The sequence below is a fragment of the Branchiostoma floridae genome, chromosome 13 (genome assembly GCF_000003815.2).
Source record: "Branchiostoma floridae strain S238N-H82 chromosome 13, Bfl_VNyyK, whole genome shotgun sequence".
In the NCBI taxonomy this organism is placed as follows: Eukaryota; Metazoa; Chordata; class Leptocardii; order Amphioxiformes; family Branchiostomatidae; genus Branchiostoma; species Branchiostoma floridae.
This window is the reverse complement of record NC_049991.1, coordinates 15,760,899-15,782,957: the sequence shown is the minus strand read 5'-3', so window position 1 is coordinate 15,782,957 and position 22,059 is coordinate 15,760,899. Positions and strand designations below refer to the sequence as shown.

At 42.5% G+C, this 22,059-nt stretch overlaps 3 protein-coding genes across 4 annotated transcripts; 2 read left to right on the top strand and 1 right to left on the bottom strand.

Moving 5' to 3' along the window:
* Positions 1-2,476: 2,476 nt before the first annotated feature.
* On the top strand, positions 2,477-6,527 carry LOC118429673. Its single transcript, XM_035840258.1, has 3 exons — positions 2,477-2,742; positions 5,052-5,258; positions 5,825-6,527. Exons 1-3 carry the CDS (start codon positions 2,625-2,627, stop codon positions 5,944-5,946), a joined length of 447 nt encoding a protein of 148 aa, XP_035696151.1. The 5' UTR covers positions 2,477-2,624; the 3' UTR covers positions 5,947-6,527.
* Positions 6,528-9,200: 2,673 nt separating this feature from the next.
* LOC118428405 lies at positions 9,201-12,349 on the top strand. Of its 2 annotated transcripts, XM_035838446.1 has the most exons (4): positions 9,218-9,647; positions 10,906-10,941; positions 11,384-11,590; positions 12,192-12,349. In XM_035838446.1, exons 1-4 carry the CDS (start codon positions 9,539-9,541, stop codon positions 12,311-12,313), a joined length of 474 nt encoding a protein of 157 aa, XP_035694339.1. In that variant the 5' UTR covers positions 9,218-9,538; the 3' UTR covers positions 12,314-12,349. The 2 variants fall into 2 exon arrangements, with proteins under 2 accessions (XP_035694340.1, XP_035694339.1); XM_035838447.1 differs by lacking the exon at positions 10,906-10,941 and having other exon boundaries at positions 9,201-9,647.
* An 832-nt stretch (positions 12,350-13,181) lies between these two features.
* On the bottom strand, positions 13,182-22,003 carry LOC118429429 (all-trans-retinol 13,14-reductase-like). The gene is made up of 12 exons (XM_035839916.1): positions 21,706-22,003; positions 20,915-21,097; positions 20,183-20,313; positions 19,693-19,800; positions 18,833-19,034; positions 18,180-18,380; positions 17,714-17,833; positions 17,131-17,250; positions 16,520-16,651; positions 15,852-16,018; positions 15,096-15,255; positions 13,182-14,483 (listed from the first exon to the last, which is right to left on the bottom strand). The coding sequence occupies exons 1-12, from the start codon at positions 21,905-21,907 to the stop codon at positions 14,353-14,355; spliced, it is 1,857 nt and encodes a 618-aa protein (XP_035695809.1). The 5' UTR covers positions 21,908-22,003; the 3' UTR covers positions 13,182-14,352.
* Positions 22,004-22,059: the final 56 nt, after the last annotated feature.

The window sequence follows — 22,059 nt, the reverse complement described above, 5'->3', positions numbered from 1 at the left end:
TTCAAGGACGTTATAACGTCCTTTGTGTATTACAGCAGTGGACTGGTGATGGTCCATCATTTGATTTCGTAACAACTGGGTATCGATCCTAAGTAATTATTTGCTGATCATGTAGGATAGCAGGGGCATATTTCAATATCAAGAGCCTTCAAAGACAAAGTAATCTCCAGGCAGATCTTGCGGTGGCATAAGATAACTGTTACATGTAGCATCATAAGCTTGGGAATGAGTTTAGCCGGCAGAGGATCCGGAGTTTCATTCGCCACCGCTGTAGCCAATAAAACTGCTCTGAGCTGCCGGCTAAACTCCTCCCCCAGCTTATGATACTATCTCATGCCACCGCGAGATCTGCTTGGAGATTACCTTCAAAGTAGCGTTTCGCCCCAATCCCCAATAAGGCGATGGGCCGGAATTATGAATGTAGGGCGCAGTTCGTGAAAATCTCATTCGCAAGTAAACTAGTATATTAGTTCTCACGTTGCGCTTGGTTATTCCCACATATAGCCAGCTAATCCTACATTATTATCTTTCACATTGCCCTGTGGAATTGCGGTGTAATTAAACAAGGCCGGACTGAGACGGGGATGTTAGATTATTATTGGGTTGTTTAAAATAGACCCGGTAAATGACCGCGCCAGGAGCAGAATAAACAGCTATAATGAACCGCATTTTATGGCTGTGGCTTCTTGCTCCCTGTTCTGTAATCTCCAAGTAGAAGTAATGATCCGGACTAGGGGTGGGTACCGGTACAGAAACTTCAGGTCCAGGTCCGGTTCAGGTCCAGAGGATCAGGTCCTGGTCCGGACCTGGACCTGATCCAGTCTGAATCATAATAATGGTCCATTTTACTACAAAAAAATCAGTTTGGTGGAGTATTAGACTTACACTGGCGTTTTAGAATCTAACAACGCTAACTGCACCTGTACAATTGACTGTAAAACTTGGTAGAAATGACTATAAACTCTAATCTGCTTCGCTCTTGTTAATTTCTTCCACCTGCAAGCGCCAAAACGTCTGAATGCCTGATCAAATAATCTGTTAATTTTCTAAAAGGTCCAACATCCGGTCTTTTTTCAGGTCCGGTTTTTCTGGACCGGTCCAATAAGAAAAACCGGTTTTGTACCGGTACACTATACCGATACCCAGCCCTAATCCGGACCATTCAATATAACTAGGACGTTACAAAATAACTAGGACGTTACAAAATAACTAGGACGTTACAAAAATCACTCGCTGACACCGAGTGAGCGGAGTCTTTACATTATGGAGATTACCCGCAGTACTTATTCCCTCACTAGCCGGTAAAAATCCCGTCCACTACTATCTAATCCCCGCGACCCAACCTCTGCTTGGAGAATATACAGTACTGAGTCTCCAGACCAGAGAGACTATGTTTTGTACAGTCATTTTCATGAAGATTCAGGATCGCCTTCATGTCACAGCCAACCAATCCAATAGGGCCAAATCAGTCAAAAGGTAGTCTGTGTGACGCAAACTACGCTGTCCAGGGCTAAATCGCGCTCCTAGCGGCCGGTCCGACAATTACCTCCCCCCAGCCAGCGAGAGAATGTGTAGACACGGACTACGGTCAGAAGGCGGGGCACTTGAAAGTTGAAAAGCAACTCTCCAAGCAGCGGTTTGGCTCCGGCGGTTATTTGGCGTGTTCGTCGGGCTTTACATTTTGCCCCGTCTTCTTCATGTTCAACAGCCAAGAAAACCCGGGGACAAAAAGCCTGACAAAAACGTCTAGTGCTCTAAAAGCTACCTTAAGCGAACCTCTACTTGGAGAGTACTGAAAAGCCGCCAAATGTACTCCTTCAATATTTGTGCGATCCAACCTAATCCAGGCAAGACACAAGTTCAAGTTTTTACAGATTTAAGGAGTATGGATCTTAGGGATGCTCCAGTGACTTTCCCAAGGGGAGTAAAAATAGCCATTGGCCATTGGAAGAAAAAGGATAAGGTGAGAAAAGGATTATACAATGTTCTGCCACTAGAACTTTCCATTCGCCACTCGCAGTCTTTGTGCCCCAAATGGGCCAAAGGGCAAAACTTCAAATTTCCCGCTTGGTTCAGTGACCCCCGTGCAGTGACCTAGATTTGGCCCGTCACAACAAACTGACAGATGTAAACAAACTTGTTTACCTATAGAAATTAGATGCTCTAGGATCCAGTCAATTATCATAAACCTCCATAGTTCAGAACCATAGTTTTATTCGTTGCATGAAAATTTATGTGGACCTATGCAAGATCATACAGGATAATGTATGGGCTATGTATGGGCAATGCAAACGAGAACCAGTTCAAATCACCAATTTACACGCTCGCTTGAGGCCGTTCCAGGCGTACAAATTCAATAAAAATTTCCGGCCGTGGCCTTTCCAGGGGCATGTCAACTCAACAAGAGTCATCATCATGAAAAGGTCGACCCGGGTCAGCAGGCGTGATGCCTACCAATGACGAGACTTTATGAATGGCCGCCATGGCGACCCCCGCCCAAGCTGTGGGGGCAAGTCGGCACTTGCTCCCAAATCTACGCTCCACGTGGGTCCACTGCACTAGACGCTGACTCATCGCTCAGTTTAGATTTTGTGTGCTCCCGTTTTCCGTACAGTGACTCAGAGATGGCTACATTCGTGGATTCAAACGGTAAAATACACAGCTGTGAGCTATGTCTCAAGTATCCGGAAACCCCCGAGTGTGTGGAGCAATGCCCAACTTCTCAGGACCCCCCGAACGCGGGTAAGTCCCCCTTTCCCCCCCTCCCTACGCGCCCTCCCACCTCAGTACTACTAGCTTTCCGCAGTCCAAGAAAATCAATATCATCAAGCCAACAGCACGAACAACATGTGCTCTTGTTGAGATTATTAGCAGCAACCTCTAATCTTTTGGTCCCAATGTAGAAACTGGAACACTAGGTACATGGTTGGGATACTTTCCCCTTTTTCAAACGAAGTGCCATAATTTAGTCGGCCGCAGACAGAGTGGGGCCATGACTTCTGTGTATGATCATGATATATTTCTGTCTCATAAAAACTTGCATCAAATAAGTTTGTAAGATAGTCCAAGAAGCTTTAGAAATGATAAAAGCCCCTTCAAATTCTTCAGAATTCTTGAATAATGCTTATTTTCCGGGGTTCGGTAAATTTACATGAAATTAAAATTTCCAAAGGTTAGTATGATATTTGACTTGCTAATTACACTGCATTTGGCTCTAAGTCTTGTTAAAAAAAGTGGCCAGATGTTGATTCAGTTTTGATTTGAGTTTTGAAACATGGTTCGAATCATTACATGAAGTTTCCAAACGCCAAAGTGACGTAAATTATGCCACGTTGTCAAACGGGGTTGTTATGCTGAAAAATAGATTTTACAGCAGGAGAAAATTTGTATCGTTTTATAAATACTCTCCATCATGATTGTAGAATCTTATGATCATTAGTATTGCGGTCTACGTTCTGGTATTAATTTGACTCTTTCAGACGTGCCCGTTTGCCGCGTGTGATTTGGTAATCTGTTTTTAAACGCGCGCAAATTGATTTGAGGAAACATGGGGAGGGCGTAACTACCTGTAAACTTTTGCGTCATTTACAGACGATACAAACAGTTTATCTCTGGAGTTGCTTTCTCTCCCTAACTAAAGTTAGCGTACAGGATAAATTTAGCCCCTATCAGACCAGGCTAGTAGGGTACGTAATTGGATTATTTTAGGCTAAAACAGCGTGGTTCATAATAGTGCCGTCATACGGAGGCGATTCCAGACATGTATGCGCCCCTCCCTGAGCCCATCAAAGTTCAGCAGATTGAACAAGGAAAGATTTTGATAGTTGGCGCGCAGTTTAACTATTTATTTTACTGGTGGATGATTGAGAAGAACACGAATTACTCCTGAATCAAGAAATGTTCTTGTTTTGACTAGTGGTAATGCAAATTTCGTTTTCTGGTGGTGTCTGTAAGTTTTCCCGTCTCAGGCTACCGTTGCGACAAAACCGGCGATGAGCTCAGAGGCCAACAACTCTGCTCACATCCGCATACGTCAGATGGAAATGCTCACACCAGGACATAGACTGATAGATTTCTTCAATAGGCTCAGTTGAAGGAACTTCCAGTGGCATATAAAAAGCGAGAGTTCTTCAGATTTATTCTTTTCTTTTTGATTATGTAGAGTCTGAACACGAATATCTGACGTGTCACACATAAAGGGGAAGTTGAAAACACCACCAGGAGCCCCTTTATTTAATTGTATGTCAGCGTGCACAGAGAACGTGGTTCATTTTGCCTATTTGAACTGAGGGCTTAGGTCCGGGACGTAGGATTTCCGGTGTACCGTGTTGAATATGGTTTCTATCGAGTCTCTAGTTTTCTTTTTTTAACAAGAAACTCCAGTTCGATTAGGTCATGTTTCCACGATAGAGACAAATTTCCAATTTTGTTATGAGGGAATTCGTTTCTCTAGTACATAGAATACATACCCATAATCAAGAAATAACGTACTATTTAAAAATTATGAAGCATGATGTTCAATTTGTCCTTGTACTACGCCTATTATTTTACCTCTCCTTTGCGAACTGATTCCGCTGTTATTGGAGTGAGCGGCGCTGATTTTTTGTTGGAACAATGGCCACCGGCCACGATGTTTGTTTTCTTCTTCTCACTGTTTACATAGCAGAACTACAGCGCCTGCGTGAGATTTTCAATACATATGGATAAAGCTGACAATGATCTGATTTCTACATATTCAAAATAAGTATACAGAGTTTCGCCTAGACGTTCTAGATAGCCTACATTTTAAAAAGAAATGCACTGTTTTCGTTGTCTAGACTACACTGCCATATTGTTTTACTCCCATTTCAAATTTTTAAACGTAACATTGTAACAATTTAACAAACTTCAAATCCTGGTATCCAAACTAATTAGAGATGCCGACGGGTGTCTTTTAATTCTAGAAAACTACCCAGCTATAACATGTTTAGATACAAGGCCACAGAACTTAACATTTGAAAGTTTGGTAGCAGCGTTTCGACTTCATCGTGTTGCTGTTATGATTCACACAGGTGGAGCGAGCCCGACCCTGGTGCTAGCTGTGGGGCTGCCCGTGGCTGTGATGCTGGTGCTGCTGTTAGTGTTAGCCGCCCTGTGGTGGTACAAGAAGAAACACGTCCCTCCCCATCCCGACAACGTGGAGGCACCCGTACAGGAACAAGCTGACCTCCTCACCAAACCCAAATACATGGTCAACCACGCAAATACACAGACACATGGTGGGTACTTAACCTGTCACTCAAGGCAAATCTCTACCGGAGTCCATAGGCTGCGAGAAAAATACATAAGAGTTTAATAGGATCTAGTAGAGATTATCCGAATAGACTGAATAGAGAAGTTAACCGGCCATAGGAGCGCACTTTCTAGGTCTATTCCGACAATTTCAACTATTTTTCCAGCAAAGTTCTCAAGTTTACTAGAGGCGTACAAATTCGGAAATTTATGTTGCAGAATTCTAGAAGTTCACAAGCTTTATTGATACAACAATAGGTTTTAATTTAATTCCCAAACTTTTGAAAGATTCTTGTAAGGGCCCATGTATCGTTAGTATTGGTGAAGCTGATATTAGGCCATGTTCCCAGTTCAAAGTCTGGCGCAAGTATTTGTGAATAATACTAATAATAATGACAATAGTTTATTGCAAATTCTTGCTGGAGAGCTAATTGCATGTAACATGAAAAGGGAAGGGCAAATATTGTAGAACAATACAACATGCGCCCACTCTAAATCCTAACTCTAAATCCTAACTTATCAATAATCCACCTGTTCCATTTTGTTTTTGCAGAGCCAGTTGACGCTGAACAGCGCCCCCTGGCGGGTCTCGAGCCAGTGGAGGATGACTACCTGCCGATCCGAGAGACGGCTGAGGGAACGTCCATTAATGCCTCTTCTCATACTTTCACCTAAATGTGTCCGTTTGGGGGTGAATCGAGGAGGGAGTTGTCCAAAATGGGAAAGCAAACAGTAGTCTGAACCAAAGGTCAAAGATTTTACAGTGCATTCCCTATATGGCATGCTGGTTTCTGCCATTTTACTCCCCGAAATTTTCGGATCAGTATTTTTTTGGCGACAGCTTCCCCTGTTCACCACCTTAAACATTTTAACATCGTTCGTTGTGCAACTGCAGTTTCTTTTTATATATATAATACCAGCTAAGTATTAGTTAACCTGCTCAGAGCAGGGTACGATAAGCTGCATGCATGTGATGTAGGAACTTTAGTTTACTACTGCATAGTATTAACAGGTACGGTGCTCCGCTTGCATGTTGTTCGGTTGCTGGTAGAAGAAACCTTGTCTGTATGCAAAGTTTTCCTCAAACGTTATGCAAACAGGCTCCACGCAGAGTATACAGCACATTCAAATCTTGTATTACTTTAGCTTTCTATCTCTCCAAGCTGCCGCTCTGGAAATAGTTTGTGGAAAACTGTGAACTGATTTATTTTTGCCTTTTGAGATGCTGCCATATCAATTCTATGTTGCCATATTAACGTTACTCGTATGTTGTTAGTAAGGATTTGTGTAATCTCCAAGCAGATCCACGGTGGCGTAATATAGTATCAAACCCACGGTAGCCGGCTATACTCCTTGGCCAGCTTTGATACTATCTTATGGCACCGTAGGATCTGCTTGGAGATTAGGATATATGTAATTCCCGGTACTGTGCAGTACTTATGAGATCTTATGAGTGACGTGGATAGATAGAGTTATTCACCTACCGATCCGGTTGTGGTTTGGGAGGCGTGCTGCAAAAAAAGAAAAAAATTAAAGACCACCCAACGCTCACTATACCAATTGTACATGTACACAATGTACTTCATGTCCAATGCCCGGTGCTACATCGACCGTGCCTTTTGTAAATAGCCTCTGTGACGTAACTTTAAGGTGAAACCATAGACTAAAGTATTAAAAAGCAAGAGAGGAAATGTATTTTACGAAGCATGGTCCCGAGGTACTTTTCCATTTGTGTACCCAGAATTGGGAAAAGTCCAAATGATGATTCAATGTGTGTCGTATAGAAGGCTTTTTTTGCCAGTTTTGTATATTCTGCATTGTAGGAAAAATTAAAGTTTAAATTCTGGACGTCGTCTTGGTAACGTTATTTCTTGAGTGTTATCACGGCGCTCAGATTACAAATTGACTTCCATGCGTGTATTAAAGATCTATAAACACAACCTACATGTAAGGTATAACAGTAGCGCATTGATGCAGCGTATATTGTGTACCAAGTATCAACTTTTTGTCAAGAGTTATGCACCTGTGCCGGCGTGTCCAATGTGAATTATTACTTCCGGGTTCACCAGGACTTCCCCGGGGAATCCCCTGGCCAACCCAGTTCAGCGAACCGAGTCACTCACGAAGTCTTAATTCTGCGTAGCTATAGAACGGTTCTTTGTAAGCCAAGGTGTTAATTCTGCGTAGTAAAGGTGTTGAACCTTTTGCACAGTAATACTGTAAAAAAGCGAGGACTTGGAACGAGGAAAACATATTGATAACGTGAGGTAGAGAGTTTTGAGGCCACATCACGCATGCGCGAGGAAGTTCAGTAGATCGGCGGGTAGATCCCCCACCACCACCCTCCTTGTCACACGTCATACAGAAGGTCACTGAACTTTTCAATAGTTGCTTATTTCCTGTCACGGACCTACAAGTCTACAGTCCCGTGATCCTGGCTATACAGGAATGGGGAAAAGTTAAACGAGGTATATTTCAGAGTGGGATTTTTATAAACATCCCCGACAAAAGTCTTCAATTCAATCACTTCGCTTCCTTGATGTGCCTGATATGATGACACATGTACAAACGCACAACGCCAACAATCGCTGCCTCTGGCCCACGTGTATTGTTTACAATCACGGACCTACAAGTCTAGAGTCCCGTGATCCTGACTATGCAGGAACGGGGAAAAGTTAACGGGGTATCTTGCAGAATGGGATTCTTAAAAACATCCCCGACAAAAATCTTCAGTTCAATCACTTCGCTTCCTTGATGAAGCGATAATATATATGACACATGTGCAGCATAAAACTGGGATTTCCTCATTAAGAGATCATGGTTACTTCGCCTAAAGCTTTACATCATCTTCACAAAGAGACCTATATTATAGTATATGAATACTTCACAGAAATGAACGTATTTCAATGTATTTTAAACATACTTTTTTATTGCCCTATTATGCCCTAAGACGATAACGGGTGTGATTCTGACATTTACGGCACAGTTACAACCTTCAAACTGCCGGGCACGGGAACGTCATAATATATATATAAGATCATGTAATGTTACGACTTCCGCATAAGGAGAGAAACGCAAACACTCAGCGATCTCATGAAACTTGACACAGGCTTTACAATAGCAGTGTTTGTCTGTATACATCCCCAATTTTTTGCTCAACCCACCCAACTTTAGCAACCACATTACTCCAACCGAAAGTGACCTAGTTTGCGCCAGTTTCGGTCACGACTCCACATGCACAGCAATGGTATATGAAGTAGGAAGGGGGCGTTTTCTTGTCGGACAGATGTTTCGTCTAGTAAGACCAAAACTTAGATACTACACTGCAGACATAATATACATGAAACTCTGCGGGACTGAAAACTTATAACGCACAAATGGCTGTTGTACGCGGTACTACTACAAACACACAGATCATGACCGCATTGGTATGGGCACGGCGACCTTGTACTGTTGTACTTGTAGTGACGCTGTACACGGAACAGAGTTAGGGGTCACTCACGGTCATGTCATGTACTACTTCTAGTGCTGTGTTATCAACTAGTAGTTGATAGCATTCTAAGTTGAAAACATTCTTGTTACTGTACAACGGACTAGGCTTTGGGCGTCTATCTTGTTTGTTAGGTACCATAACTTGCATTTTCGTATGTAGCTTTGAAATGTGTGGGTGTCACAAAAATTTGAGCAAACAGCCCCCACACGTACTGAATGTTCTGTTTATTCGCCATCGCCTAAAGCAGAATTGATAGTCCATACAAACAGACTACTCTGTGAGAGGGGGTGGATAAACTCTAACGTTAGAAAGAACACAGATTGACTGAATAAGTTTCTACAGAAGCCTAGATATCCGCGCGACCAATAAACTAGACATCCTTCTGGCAAGCAGGAAATCACTCAATATTAAGTTTTATTCAATGGGTATACTGGTATAATATTAATATAATTAGTACGGTCGACCCTGTACGGAAATGAGAGGAAGCGGAACAACTGTTTATTGTTGAAACCACCTGATTGTTCCCATTTACAGGAACGCTTTCAGCTTCTCGGAAGTTTTGACTCATTTAGACCGGTGAGTCATCGAACTGCATGCAACACCACCACACTTTCCCTCCAGCACGGACCTGACTTTGTGACTTCCTGACGGAAACATGCTGCGGTAAAATCTGGCCAATGACTTTGAACCACTCTGTGGTTATTCCGAGTACACACTGCCATTCTGCGGTCGCTCATTGGGACTAAAGCCGCTTAACTAGCCGTCCTCACTAAGATGAGCTCCCGACTGTGTGATCTAGACTGGGCGTATGACGATATCCTCGGCTGTAGACCATGCTCGGATTGTATCAAGTACCCGGACAACCCACACTGCGACGACTGCCGTAAGTAGAACTTATTTTTCCCGTTCCCATGCATCTTAATATCCACCGATGTGAGTGGTAAAACGATATACATTGTATATATATAAACGAGTAAAAGTAACCGTAGGCCATTACCTGAAGTGTATTGCAAATGTATAAACGTCTGCCTTTGTGAAGCATGTCTTAAATCAACTTCTGAACATATAGTTGCAGGCGAAGCTTGTAGCGATTGTTATATTGGCTGGCAAAGATCTCCTTCACGTCAGTGATAGCAATAGTAATACGTGGTTGTATATAAATGCATGAAAGAGAATACAGGTGCCATGTGTTATGTATGCAAATAAGCAATTGTATAGTATATGTGAATACAAGTTGTTTGAATTTCAAGTAATTTGTACGTCCTTGCGGAGTTTCCAACCTCCTTGGTACGTCATGTTTTACAAGGATGTCCTCTCGGCAGAAAAGTAGTCTCCATTATCATACGCCCCCCTCCTCATAATTGTTAATGACCCGCCCCTCTTCACACAGGGTTCAAGGGTAGACTAACTTCCGTCACGGCCAAGCGGTATTATCGCCAAGCAGATGTTCGGACAAAACATCTTAGCAGCAAACCCGTAACATTTTCCGGCTGCCCCGTTCGCTCAGCAAGTACATAGAGCATCGAACCCCCCTTCCCAAGCACGACCCCGCCTTCTGTAACCCTATCCCCACCTGAAGACGTCATAACGCGAAAATACAAGAGGAACTTGAGTCCTGCGACTTTCATGGCTATTGAAGGAGATACATGTACCACACGTTTGAAAAGAACAGTTGCCGGTGCGTGGGGTGCGAGTCAAACCTATGTAAACTTCGTCACACTACGTGACGTAGTATCGGACATGCAAGCGACAATGTTGCCTTACTATCAGTATTAGCACTTATTACTTTGTAAAAAGTAAAAATCGGGGTAAAGATCGATAAAGCCACGTTCTCATATACACATGTATTTGCAAAGCAACCTAACACGAGATATGCCTCCCTGGTAGATGAAGAATCGCGATCACCCCCCTCTCCCGACCGAAACCTCCGCTTGACAGCTTGAAGAATACAAGTAGTAAGCCTGGGTACCCACCGATTTCGGCCGGGGCTCCTTCCACTCGCTACCCTCGCAAGTACGCGAGTGTAAGGAGCCCTGGTAAAAATTGAATAGTACCCAGGCTAGTAAGGGTTCCCAGGCAGTAGATTTATTTTTCAAGGCTTTCTGCTTCCTTCAAACTGTTTTGTTCTTGTGTGTTTTCAGCGGAACCAACAACACCCGTTCCAGATATATTTTCAGGTACAAGAATCAAATCAAATCAAATCAAGTCGGGGTTGGGCAAGAACCTTGCATCTTCTTAATGCATGGTCCTGAACAAATCCCATTCTTCTGCAACAGCTTCAGTAAAGCAAGGAACCTACCTATTCGCGCATTAGATAAAAATATTGTTCAATATACTATATGTAGAAGAAAGTCTTCATGCGTGCTATTAAATGCACTTTTTTTCTTCTCTTTCTCTCTCCATCAGACAATTCGCTTGGGTTGGGTTTATATGTGGCTATCATGTATTGTTTTCTGATTGCATGACTTAATACTGTGCCATTTCTGACAGCCACATCTGCCACAAAATAAGCCAAAAGAATCTCAATCTGTATTGTAAAATCTGGTATTTAAAGTTTCCGAAATGTTGCATACCAGAAGGAAACAAATTGTGCCAACCCATGTTCTTCCTATCCCACAGTCAGTAGCAATGGCACTACAATATCACCATCCATGCAGCTCATAACCCAGAGCCAGGATACAACAAGCCCACTGGCACTGGAGTGGCAGCTGATTGCGATCGGCCTCGCCTGTGGTGTGGTACTGGTGCTGGCTATTGCAGTATTCATCCGGTACACCAGGAGGCGTGACAAGACTCCACGGGCCATGGAGCACGGCATCTCTGTTGGTGAGTTTTCTTGCATGTTTATGCTCTTAGGCTAAGTACAGGTTATAAGGATAAAGCAGAAGTACGATTACAGTGTGTGGGTGAATAAGATAAGGTACATTCCATTACAAGAATAGATTTTGGAAACGGTCAGACTTTTTAGGTAGCAGTCAGGGAGGCAATATTTTTTTCTTCTACTACTGTAAACACAGAAATGTTCGCGGTGGATTTATGTTCGCGGTTTTCGCGTTGGCCATTTCACCGCAAATTTAAAACCACCGCGAACATTTTTCCAGGACATTAAGATACTAGACTGCATGGTGCTACAGCGAAATTAAAACCAACGCGAAAAGTCCTTTTTCCCGCTACCGCGAAATTAAATGCATTTACAGTAGTTCTATACTGTTGAACTGCTGTCTATTCCTGAGAGTCACAATGTGCTATGGTGATGAGTTCCAGATTCTAGTTGTCAGTAGGATGTTGTTGATGAGTTCACAGAGTGTTGCAGTGTTTTAGTGGAAAATATAACTTCATACATCAACTTGGAGATTAGCCAATGTCTGTGAGTTGATGTTGTATGACATAATGACACATAATGAAACTCCTCCCTCCCTAATTCCAGACTCCCTGACAGGAGAGACCATCGTGGTGGAGGAGTCGTCTGCCTACACGTCCAGCGAGATGAGCTCCAGTGGCAGCAACATGGCCGACAACACGTCTATACTGCGGGAAACTGTCATCTGATGGCAGAACTCACAACCCCTACCCCTAGCCTCCGTCCGGCTTTGAATGGGGCTATCTTTCATTTTTTGAGGGGCTGGTTAGCGAGTTTCAATGTTGGCTAGGTTCTATTATGCTGCGAAAGGAAGTTTGTCGAGGAAGGAGACAGTGATATTTTGGCAAGGACAAAGCGGGGCAAAACTGCCTTCCTCTGCAAACTGCCTTCCTTGGCATAAGAGAACCTAGCCAATGTTGAAAATCGCGAACCAGTCCCCCCCCCCATAAAAACAGCCCCGTTCGAAACCTGCAACAGAGGCTTCCTTACCCCCATCCAGGGCTGTCTCCAGGACACGTCCATCCGTCCCAGAAATTTGCTTGTTGGGACGAAAAAAATTTCACTGTCCGTCCAGTAAATCTTAACTTCACGACATAAAATTGATGAAAATGTATTTTCCTAGGCTCAAAATGACCTGCCTGAGTACCATCCTACTTCTACCGGGTCTCCTTACACTCGCTGCCCTAAGGAGCCCCGGTAGAAATAGGATGGTACTCAGGCTACAAAATGACGGATTTAACATAGTAAATTACAAGATGAGGTCCCAAACAATGAGTGGGACGGAAAATATTTAGAAGCTGGAGACAGCCCTGCCCTCACCCCTTCTCTACAGTTTGGGCACTATCTGCACCACTGCGTACCATGTGGGACTTTATGCATGCATAGAAAATCCTTAAAAATCTATTAAAAAAATAGAGCAAGTATGAAAACGACTATGATTGACAATTGCCTATCAATGCAAGTCAGGATACAAATCAAAACCTAAGAGTATTATGATAAAAGATAAAAAATATTTTAGAAAATAGATATAGAAAGTAATGAGATAGGAGACTCATGTTCAAGGAAGCTGGACTTTCTCAAGGCACTTCTTCAGCACAATGTTGTCTTGCAAGAAAACTAAGAAGATATATGTTTTCTGTATACACACAAGGGGATACCTCAATGTCATGCTATCATCATCAGAAACAAACCTGAGGTAAATTGGTGGAAAACTTTGTTATGCTTTAAGTTTAACAAAAGAGATCAGTATTGAAATTGTTACAGGGTTATGCTCTTTAGGCACTTTTCATTGGAGTGGATAACATCGAATCCAGCAGCATTATTGAGATGTACTGCATGTGATGTGTTTGTGGAAAAATTAACTATTTTCCAGCACAAAGATTTGGAAGTCCAATCTTTCTGTTGGGAAATGGTTTAATTTTACCAATACAAGCGGAGATAAATTTCAAGCTTTCATGTTTATTTGGTAGAATTTTGCAGAGAAGACAGTTTTTATTGTGTACTCCTTTGACCACCTAAAATTTCTCACAAAGTGTTAAAAACCATTAAGACTTCATAGTGTGCTACATGTATCAGCTTACATCTGCGACTGAGTTAAGTGTATTGTGTTGGCTTCTCTCTTTTAGAGGAATGCATCTAAATAGTATAATGACCACATCATGTGTATTTGTTAATCATACTCTTAGTCTTATAATTACAAAGTTTGAATGATTATAGGAACTAGAGAAAATTGAACGATACATTACCTAGGGTTATCTATAAATAACCCAAATATTTGCACCAAGTATAACACACAACAATGCTCCAAAGCAATCTCACCTTGGCTTTTCTTTAGGCAATGGTATAGTTCATTCTGAATTTCATAGAGTTTCATGATATAGTTCCATCCTCAAGCAAAATTACAGCTAATAAAAATAGGAAAAAACTCCTTCTTCTCTACTTCTGTAGTCATCCTCAATTTGAGGTGAAACATGAAGTTCTATAAGGTACTGTAGTGTAATGTGGCTTGCATTGTAGCCAAATATACTCATTTCAGGATCTGCTTGGAGACAGTCTTATTTTTTAATCGTCTTACCTCACTCGTTGATCAACTACAGATAAACGTAATGCAAACTTCTAAGCAGCAATTCTGACAATTGCTGCAGTAAAATGCTCTGCTGCATTGTGGGATTGGGCGTTCTCTGAACCATTACACAGCCAGTGCCATGCTTAATGGGATACCCCCACTTTACTTGGTTTTGGCTATCTTCTTCCTGAGGTTCAGCAGATCAAACATCACGTTGCGGTTCAGGACAGCGTTAGCGGACAGAAGGCTGCCAAACAGGGCGCCGGCCAGCCCGCAGCAGAAGATGTCTTGGCCTGAAAAAAAAGGCAACAACAGGATTCAGTAAGTCAACTAGCCCTATGAAAGTGGTATTTGAATTTTGGGCAAGTGAAACTTTATTTTGGGCAAGTAAATTTTTTATGTGTTTGCCAGATAGGACAAGTGACTTTTAGAAAACTTGTCCAACCCTGCACATCATTGTCTGCAGTCTGTCTGACCCAAGACACTCACCAATGGGTTTTCACTGACTCACATGTATTTGACCCTTTCACTTATCTTGCATGCATGTCGCAACCTTTCGTGTGTTTTTTTTTTAGGAGAGTGTCTAAGTCTAATGCCCACAGCCTTTGCATCTAGCTTCCTTCGCAGACTTCAAGCAGGGTTGGCTTTTATTTTATGGGGGGTGGGCACTGTTTCCCGATTTTAACTGTTGACTATGGTTTTCTATTGAAATTTCCTTCCACGGCAAACTCCCTTTCACTGAAAACTGCCATTTCCCGCAAGCTGCCTTTTCTGGCATTAGAAAACCTTAGTCACCCCCACCCCCCAAAGCCAACCCTGCTCGAAGTCTGTGAAGGAGGCTACTTAACATGACATGTCTTTGTCCAACACAACAACAGAAAACAATAAGGTACCCCAAGCCTTACCAGTCAGGTACAGGTTGGGGACAGGTGTCTCAGCATTCAGCTGGATGGCTGTGTCTGCGCTGAAGCGGGCCATGTTGTGGTCGATCCCATAGATTTCACCACGGGGAGCCCCGATGTAGTACTTGTTGGTGACAGGAGTGCCCATCTCAAAGTACTCCACCTGGGAGGGGAAAAAAGAAGACTCTCAAGCAGGTCATCTCCATCTTAAGATTTTTCCAGTCCCACTAGTTGACAGTTGTTGTTGATCTTTGTCCTGTCACTTCATACACCTTCATCTATTTCATGTCATTTTTCTGGAAGGACTGTTTTCAAAGACAAAATTTCATGCAGTGATGGTTGAACCTGCAAGAGCCAGACCAGACCTGTGAATTTACATGTGTATACTGTCACTTCATATGTCAAAGCCTGCATTTCTATAGTAGAGTAGATTCATCACTCAAGCTACCAACATCTTGCACACTGCAGTCGTCCTTCAGAAAGACATCTGGTGCCGCATAGTTCAAGTTTTGAACTTTTATTCAGCCTGCCGGCCTGCCTGTCATAGCCTGCATTTGTTTTTATAAATATTGTACTTGAAAGGTTGTTAACTGCAGTTCTTCTCAAAACCATAAGGGGGAGCCGGCTACCAACTTTGTCCTTTATCTGTGGGTAGAGCCTGCAGGTCTGGTCCCAGATCCTGGCGGCCACGGCCATCTTCAGGTCCTTGTACAGTTATGAACTGCAGTTCTAAACCACAAGGGGGAATCAGACACCAACCTTGTCCTTTATCTGCGGGTAGAGCCTGCAGGTCTGGTCCCAGATCCTGGCGGCCACGGCCATCTTCAGGTCCTTGTACTCCTGTCCTCTCTTCATCACCCGCTCGTCCTCCCACTGCTCAAACCACTCGTACGGGCACAGGGTGATCACCGTGCAGGTGGACTTGCCTGGGGGGAAGGCAGGGGGTCAGAAGTTGTTCAGTGTGACTTAAGGTGGTATCTCACTGACTGGAGGCACTCTGGAGGCACAGTAAGTGCAAGAGAAAATTGGCTAAAATAGTGCAAAGGGGCCTCCGTGAACAAACTCCAATGTACCCCACAGTGCCTCCAGGGTGCCTGCTTGGTGAGATAGGCCCTTTAACCAATTACTGCCATGTGCTTGCAAAGCTGTTGGGTGGTCATACCAGTTGACCACTTTTCAGAAATTAGACTCTGCATCAAGAAGAGGGCTTTCCTCACTCAAGTTTCATGTTACTCACTGTCTCATAACTGACCTGTGTTCCATGGGAACAATTAATGTTAATCAAACAAGACTCTTAACTTTGCATAAAAGTTAATACACGTTGAATCATTGTTTCTAGTACATTCTTGAAACAGATTACTAGTATGTCTTTATGAACATATTTTCAGGTTTATCATGGTTACATGATGTACACATTGCCTGGTTACCTGGGTATCTCTGATCGTGGGTGGGATCCTTGGATGATGGGAAGGAAATGAAGAGGAGAGGAACGTCAGACTTCCCAGCATCCTCTGCACTCCTACTGGCATATTCCTCGAAGCCTGCATCAAGGTCGTTGTCTGAAAGTCAAACAAAATTAAAATGTGCATCAGTAATTAAGGCAATGATATGGATAAAATGTTGCCAGCAGAATGTATGAAATAGACTATACTTGAATGAATGAATGAATGAATGAATGAAAAAGTATATTGCAGCCTAAATTACATGGTAAAGCCATAAGTTGTTCTGGTAACAACTGATGGTCCGTAAATGGTTTCATCAGGTTGGTATGTCACTGAATGAATAGACTCTTTTTTACCCAACCATTGCTTTATTCTCAGCAACATTTCGGGGACCGTCTATCAATTCAGGGTAATTCTGACTGGTTCACATTGTACTGCAAGACGGGTGTCACTGCTCACAGTTCAGATGCGGTCACAAAACGTAAAATATTTACATATGAAAAGACAGCTTTATGTAAAATTATAACATTTACAATGTGGGACCAATGGGACAGACGGTCACCGAAACGTTCGTGACATCTACTAGTACTACTCACTGGTGAATGCCCAGCAGTTCTGTGCCTTGAGTCCCAGCTCCTCCTTGGTGCCACGCAGTCCCACAAACAGACTCACGGCGCCCACTCCATGGCGAACCTTGCTCAGCACATTGTCCAGACCTTCAATACAGATAGACACAGTTTCAACTCAGGAACTTTGTTCAATAGTACCACTAGTCTAGTCTGTAATACTAATCTTACTGGGTAAGACATGATGCTATCATATGAAGACATCAAGAGGCAATTTTCATTAAAAGACAAGTGGATGCTTCCTGAGAGTAATGATTTCCTCCTGAAATTGTATGTTTAAAATCTTTGGTTATATCTTTAATTTCTTTTTCCTGGTTATTCAATGAATTGCGAATGAGGCATATCAGTGTGGAAAATACCTTGATTATATTAACTTTCAGTTCAGTTCAGTCAGTACTTTCAAGTGGATGGATTGGATGGCAAATTAAATGATGTAATTATTGTTACTGGGCAAAAAATAAGGTTTTCCTTTCCAACAGTTGAAACTTTATTACAGTTAAAATTATATACTGAAAAAGATGAGCTTTCATGAAGAAATGTTCTACATGTATACCATGTTTCAGGGCAACTTTCTTTGGCAGCAGTGACTGGTATGTGTTGTACAGGCCAGCATCAGAGATGACTATGGGCGCATGGATGTCAATGTCTCCACTGGACTTGTGGACACGCACACCTGCGGGGAAAATTTATACATCTCTTTACTAAAACATACATGGTTAACTATACAAAACAGCATTCAGACTTTTACTCAACATTCCTTGTAGTAGAGCTGACTGCTATCAAAACAGTGCAGTACCATTCCTTGAGCACCTGTGCTGGATTCTGGTACACATTATACATGTACAGACCTGCTTAGCAGCCTGTCAGTCTTATTTTTAGGCCTCGTGATTTGTGATTTTTCCCCCCAACAACACAACACAACTGTACTGAAAAAGATGAGACATGAAACATTACAAAGCGCTGAACAATTAGCAGTTGTACATGTATGAGGTTACAGTTACATGAAAATTTATTCATACCACATGCAACCCCGCTGTCATCAATCAAGATTTGATTGACAGGTGCCCTGACCAGCACGGCCCCGCCCGCCTTCTCGATAACAGGGATCATGTGGAAGGCGATCTCGCTGGCCCCGCCGATGGGGTAGTACCCTCCGTTGTAGTAGTAGTGACTGATCAGGGTGGCATGCATGGTGAAGGGGGCGTCCTTGGGAGGAGTACCTGTAGGAAGAAATTAAACATGCGGTATGATAATACAGTCATGTATGTCCACACAAAGCCCTCACTAGATACAGGGACAGGAAGAGTTTACTTACTTTTTTTCAGATACCAGTGCCCAACATGAAAAACTCTTAAGTTTAGATTAATCTTTTTTTCCTTAAGATGATATCTTTCATCAGAGGAAAAAAAATTCAGAAAATAGAAAAGAAAAATTCAGAAAATAAAAAAAGTTAGTCCTCCTACCTATGAGTCTGGAAGTTACACAAATACGATGAGGTGCATTGATCAAACACAAAAGAACATATTAAAAGGTTAGTACATGCTAGTGATACTACCTGTCAGACGGACCTCAATGTCAGGCTATATGTGATTTTCCTACTGATTACCCCCTCTATACAGAAAATGACAATAATTTGGCAATCCACCTGAATGGCACATTTAACCCTACTTACCGTAGTCCCCAAAGCTGTAAGACAGAACTGCCTTCAGGTCCTGGTTGTCTGTGAGTTCATCGAGCGTCTGCTTGACAGATTTGCCAGCGTACTTGAAGTAGTCAGTCATGTAGTTAACCAGGCCCGTCTTCACCAGCAGCTTAGCGAGCCACTGGGGCATGGACCTCAGCCCAACATAGCCCATCATGCTCTTTCTTACTTTCTGTGGATTTAAGAGAAAAACAGTTAAGAGAGGACATACAGTACCTTCAGCATCGTTATCCAGTATTTGTACGGGAGGGCAGCCTTCAAAGGCGCATTTTGCACCTGTTTTGTCCTCCCTTTCACTATGTGAAAAACCCAAATAAAAGAAATAAAGAAATCCACATTTTGATATCCATACTTGTTCACAGACGACATAGGTTACTAGAAACTTGAAGCTCAGCAACACATAGAAATGTCCATGATCTCAAAGATAACTGTACATCATGTATTTTTTTTAATACACAGGTAGAACAGCAACAACTTAGAAGTGATTTAATTACTGTGACCTTTGACATGATGTTATGGAATAAGTTATTCTTTTGTACCGGTAAGTGTACTACAACCAGCAATGAGACACTTTAGATAGGATAAAGACTACTGTAAATGCAGAAATGTTCGCGGTGGATTAATGTTCGCGGTTTTCGCGGCAGCATCTTCACCGCGAATTTAAAACCACTGCGAACATTTTTCCATAACAGTAAGAGACTACAGTGCATGGTGCTACCGCGAAATTAAAACCACCGCGAAAAGTCCATTTTCCCGCTACCGCGAAATTAAATCCCCGCGAACTTAAATGCATTTACAGTATGTAGGACAGTGCAAAAATAATGTCCAACCTTCAGCAACAGCAAGAAGCCGTCGATGGCTTTCTCTTCATCAGGAAACTTCTCCAGAAGAGCCTTCTTAAATGCTTCATTTCCTTGGACAATGGGAAATTTCCTTGGCTGTTTAGAAACAAGAGACATGGTTACAGAATCATCCATCCTACTCATTGCTACTATAACAAACAAGTATGAGAAACTCTATTCATGGAAAACATGAATACATTGTTACACAACTATGCTTTTTTGAAAAAATAGACAAGTATGTCCCACATATTTTCAGGCATAGATAATCATACACAGGGCAGAAAGACACTTGAAACCTAATGTAAGCATACAAGCATATTCACAAAAAAACTCACAATTCAAGGAAACTGTATCCTTTAATTGAAGACTGAACAGAAGTTGCTGAATCCCTTGACACCCCATATGTTGCAGATATCCCTATATGTTTCCAAACAAATACATAGTACATTGCATTCTCTTTCTTTCTTTATTTTCTTACATTTTCAGCCCCAAGTGAGACGACATCCAATTCATCATCCAGCTTCTCCCACTGAAGCTGGCCTTCTGTCAGCTGGTCAAACAGAACCTTGTTCAGAGTGGACCCACACATTTCACCTATGTAGTGGACACCTGTCAACACAAAATCATATTCTTCTATCTTGGCCTGGGTGCTGGCCTTTTTAAGTTGATATGCTCTAAAGAAGAGGCTGGAACCTAGGCTACTTCAGTCTTTTACCTTTGAAAAAATGTAATGGTTCATGGCAACAAAAACAACACTAATGTGTACTGTAGTAAACATCTGTTGATAGACCTAAATGCAGGAGACAACACATGATCATGAAATTAGGAAGATAAAAAAATGAATAAATGTACTATTGAAGTTGAAATGTTGAATAGAATATCACAGCCTCACAGGCAGGACCAATATAGTAGTGAGACATAAATATGAGATAGTTTTTGTCTAAACAAATAAGTAAGCAGTTGAAATAAAAGGAAAGTCACAATTTGTTTCTACCCCTTCGGATCATTTTGTTGTCTGGTATCCAGCCGGTATTATAGCTCCCAAGTCTCTTCTGTCCTCTTATTTGCAAAGAGGACAAAAGAGACTCGGGAGCTATAATACGGCTGGATACCAGGCTAATCATTTTGATTGTCATTTTGAGAAACCCTAAAAAGTTGTTGTCATGGCAATTATCACAGTATTCATCATCGCCATGACAACCCAACTCACCAACATCAAACTCGAAGCTCTTCTCGATGAAGGTGTGGCAGCAGCCCCCTGCCTGGTCGTGTTGTTCCAGCACCAGCACTCGCTTCCCAGCCTTCGCCATCATGGCCGCCACGCCGAGCCCCCCGATTCCGCTGCCAACAACTACGGCATCCAGGGTCTCTGGCACTTTCTTGATGGCGAAACCTAGATGGTAATAATTGTTAAGTCTTAACTAAGGCCTGCTTTAGATTAAGGACAATACTACTAGTATATGGTCATGTGGCTATCATTGTAAGCGATGGTCAGGAATTATTACAGGACACCTGCAGCGCAGGATTCCATTGTGCCGCGCGTGTGACCCACAGTGAACTGTGAATCACTTCATATCAACATGCAGCAGATACTTATCATTTTTCTGTTTACATCAAGCATTGCCCTGTGCTGTAGATGAGATACGCTCTGTTGTATTGTTCTGTTGTTACTTCCCACAAGGATTTCACACCATCTGCTCTAGATTGTTATTGTTCTAGATCTTAGTCAATTTGTCATGATCTATAGTTCTACATGACTGGTGATATTATAACAAGGTCAAATATTAGGAGGTTAAAAGATGATTGCTGAGAAACACAAACTATACAGTTATCAAATTTATAAGCAATTTCTTCTCACACATCTGAGACATCATGATACCTTGCTGTAACATATGATAAAACAAGATACACTAGCTACACAGGTAAGAGTTGTCCTTTTACATTGTCCTTTTACTGCGCCATTCCGACAGAACTTTGAGTGAACTCTGTACCCATACCCACCATTTTTAATGACTCGGTCTCTGGCGGACTGGTCCGTGACCAGCGGAGCGGCCGGCCTCCTGCAGTCGGTGGCGAACGGGTTCTTCCCGCGAGGCTTTCTGTTCGACGTTACCATGAGGACCAAGGCGATCAGAGCCACCACCAGGACCAACAGGCCCGGGCTGGACATGAGGGAGGCGGCGACGTTTGCGACGAACGCCATGGCTAAACGTGAGAACACCTGTCGGTGACCTTTGCGAAGGGAGACAACGCCAGTTACGCAAACAGACGTCCTGCAAGTCCTTTGGGTCTTTAAGGATGTACCACTAATATTTTAGGAGACTACCAAATTTCGATAAGAGTTCTGTTACCCAA

Bases quoted from the DNA above. Each gene is read 5' to 3' on its own strand.
- LOC118429673 (XM_035840258.1), top strand. From the start codon at position 2,625: ATGGCTACATTCGTGGATTCAAACGGTAAAATACACAGCTGTGAGCTA. The intron at 2,743-5,051 runs GTAAGTCCCCCT...TGATTCACACAG, and splicing joins TCAGGACCCCCCGAACGCGG to GTGGAGCGAGCCCGACCCTG. The intron at 5,259-5,824 runs GTGGGTACTTAA...TTGTTTTTGCAG, and splicing joins CGCAAATACACAGACACATG to AGCCAGTTGACGCTGAACAG.
- LOC118428405 (XM_035838446.1), top strand. From the start codon at position 9,539: ATGAGCTCCCGACTGTGTGATCTAGACTGGGCGTATGACGATATCCTC. The intron at 10,942-11,383 runs GTACAAGAATCA...CCTATCCCACAG, and splicing joins CGTTCCAGATATATTTTCAG to TCAGTAGCAATGGCACTACA. The intron at 11,591-12,191 runs GTGAGTTTTCTT...CCCTAATTCCAG, and splicing joins GGAGCACGGCATCTCTGTTG to ACTCCCTGACAGGAGAGACC.
- LOC118429429 (XM_035839916.1), bottom strand. From the start codon at position 21,907: ATGGCGTTCGTCGCAAACGTCGCCGCCTCCCTCATGTCCAGCCCGGGC. The intron at 17,251-17,713 runs GTATACATGTAG...TCTGTATTGAAG, and splicing joins GAAAGTTGCCCTGAAACATG to GTCTGGACAATGTGCTGAGC. The intron at 16,019-16,519 runs GTAACCAGGCAA...CCTTCCCCCCAG, and splicing joins CCACGATCAGAGATACCCAG to GCAAGTCCACCTGCACGGTG.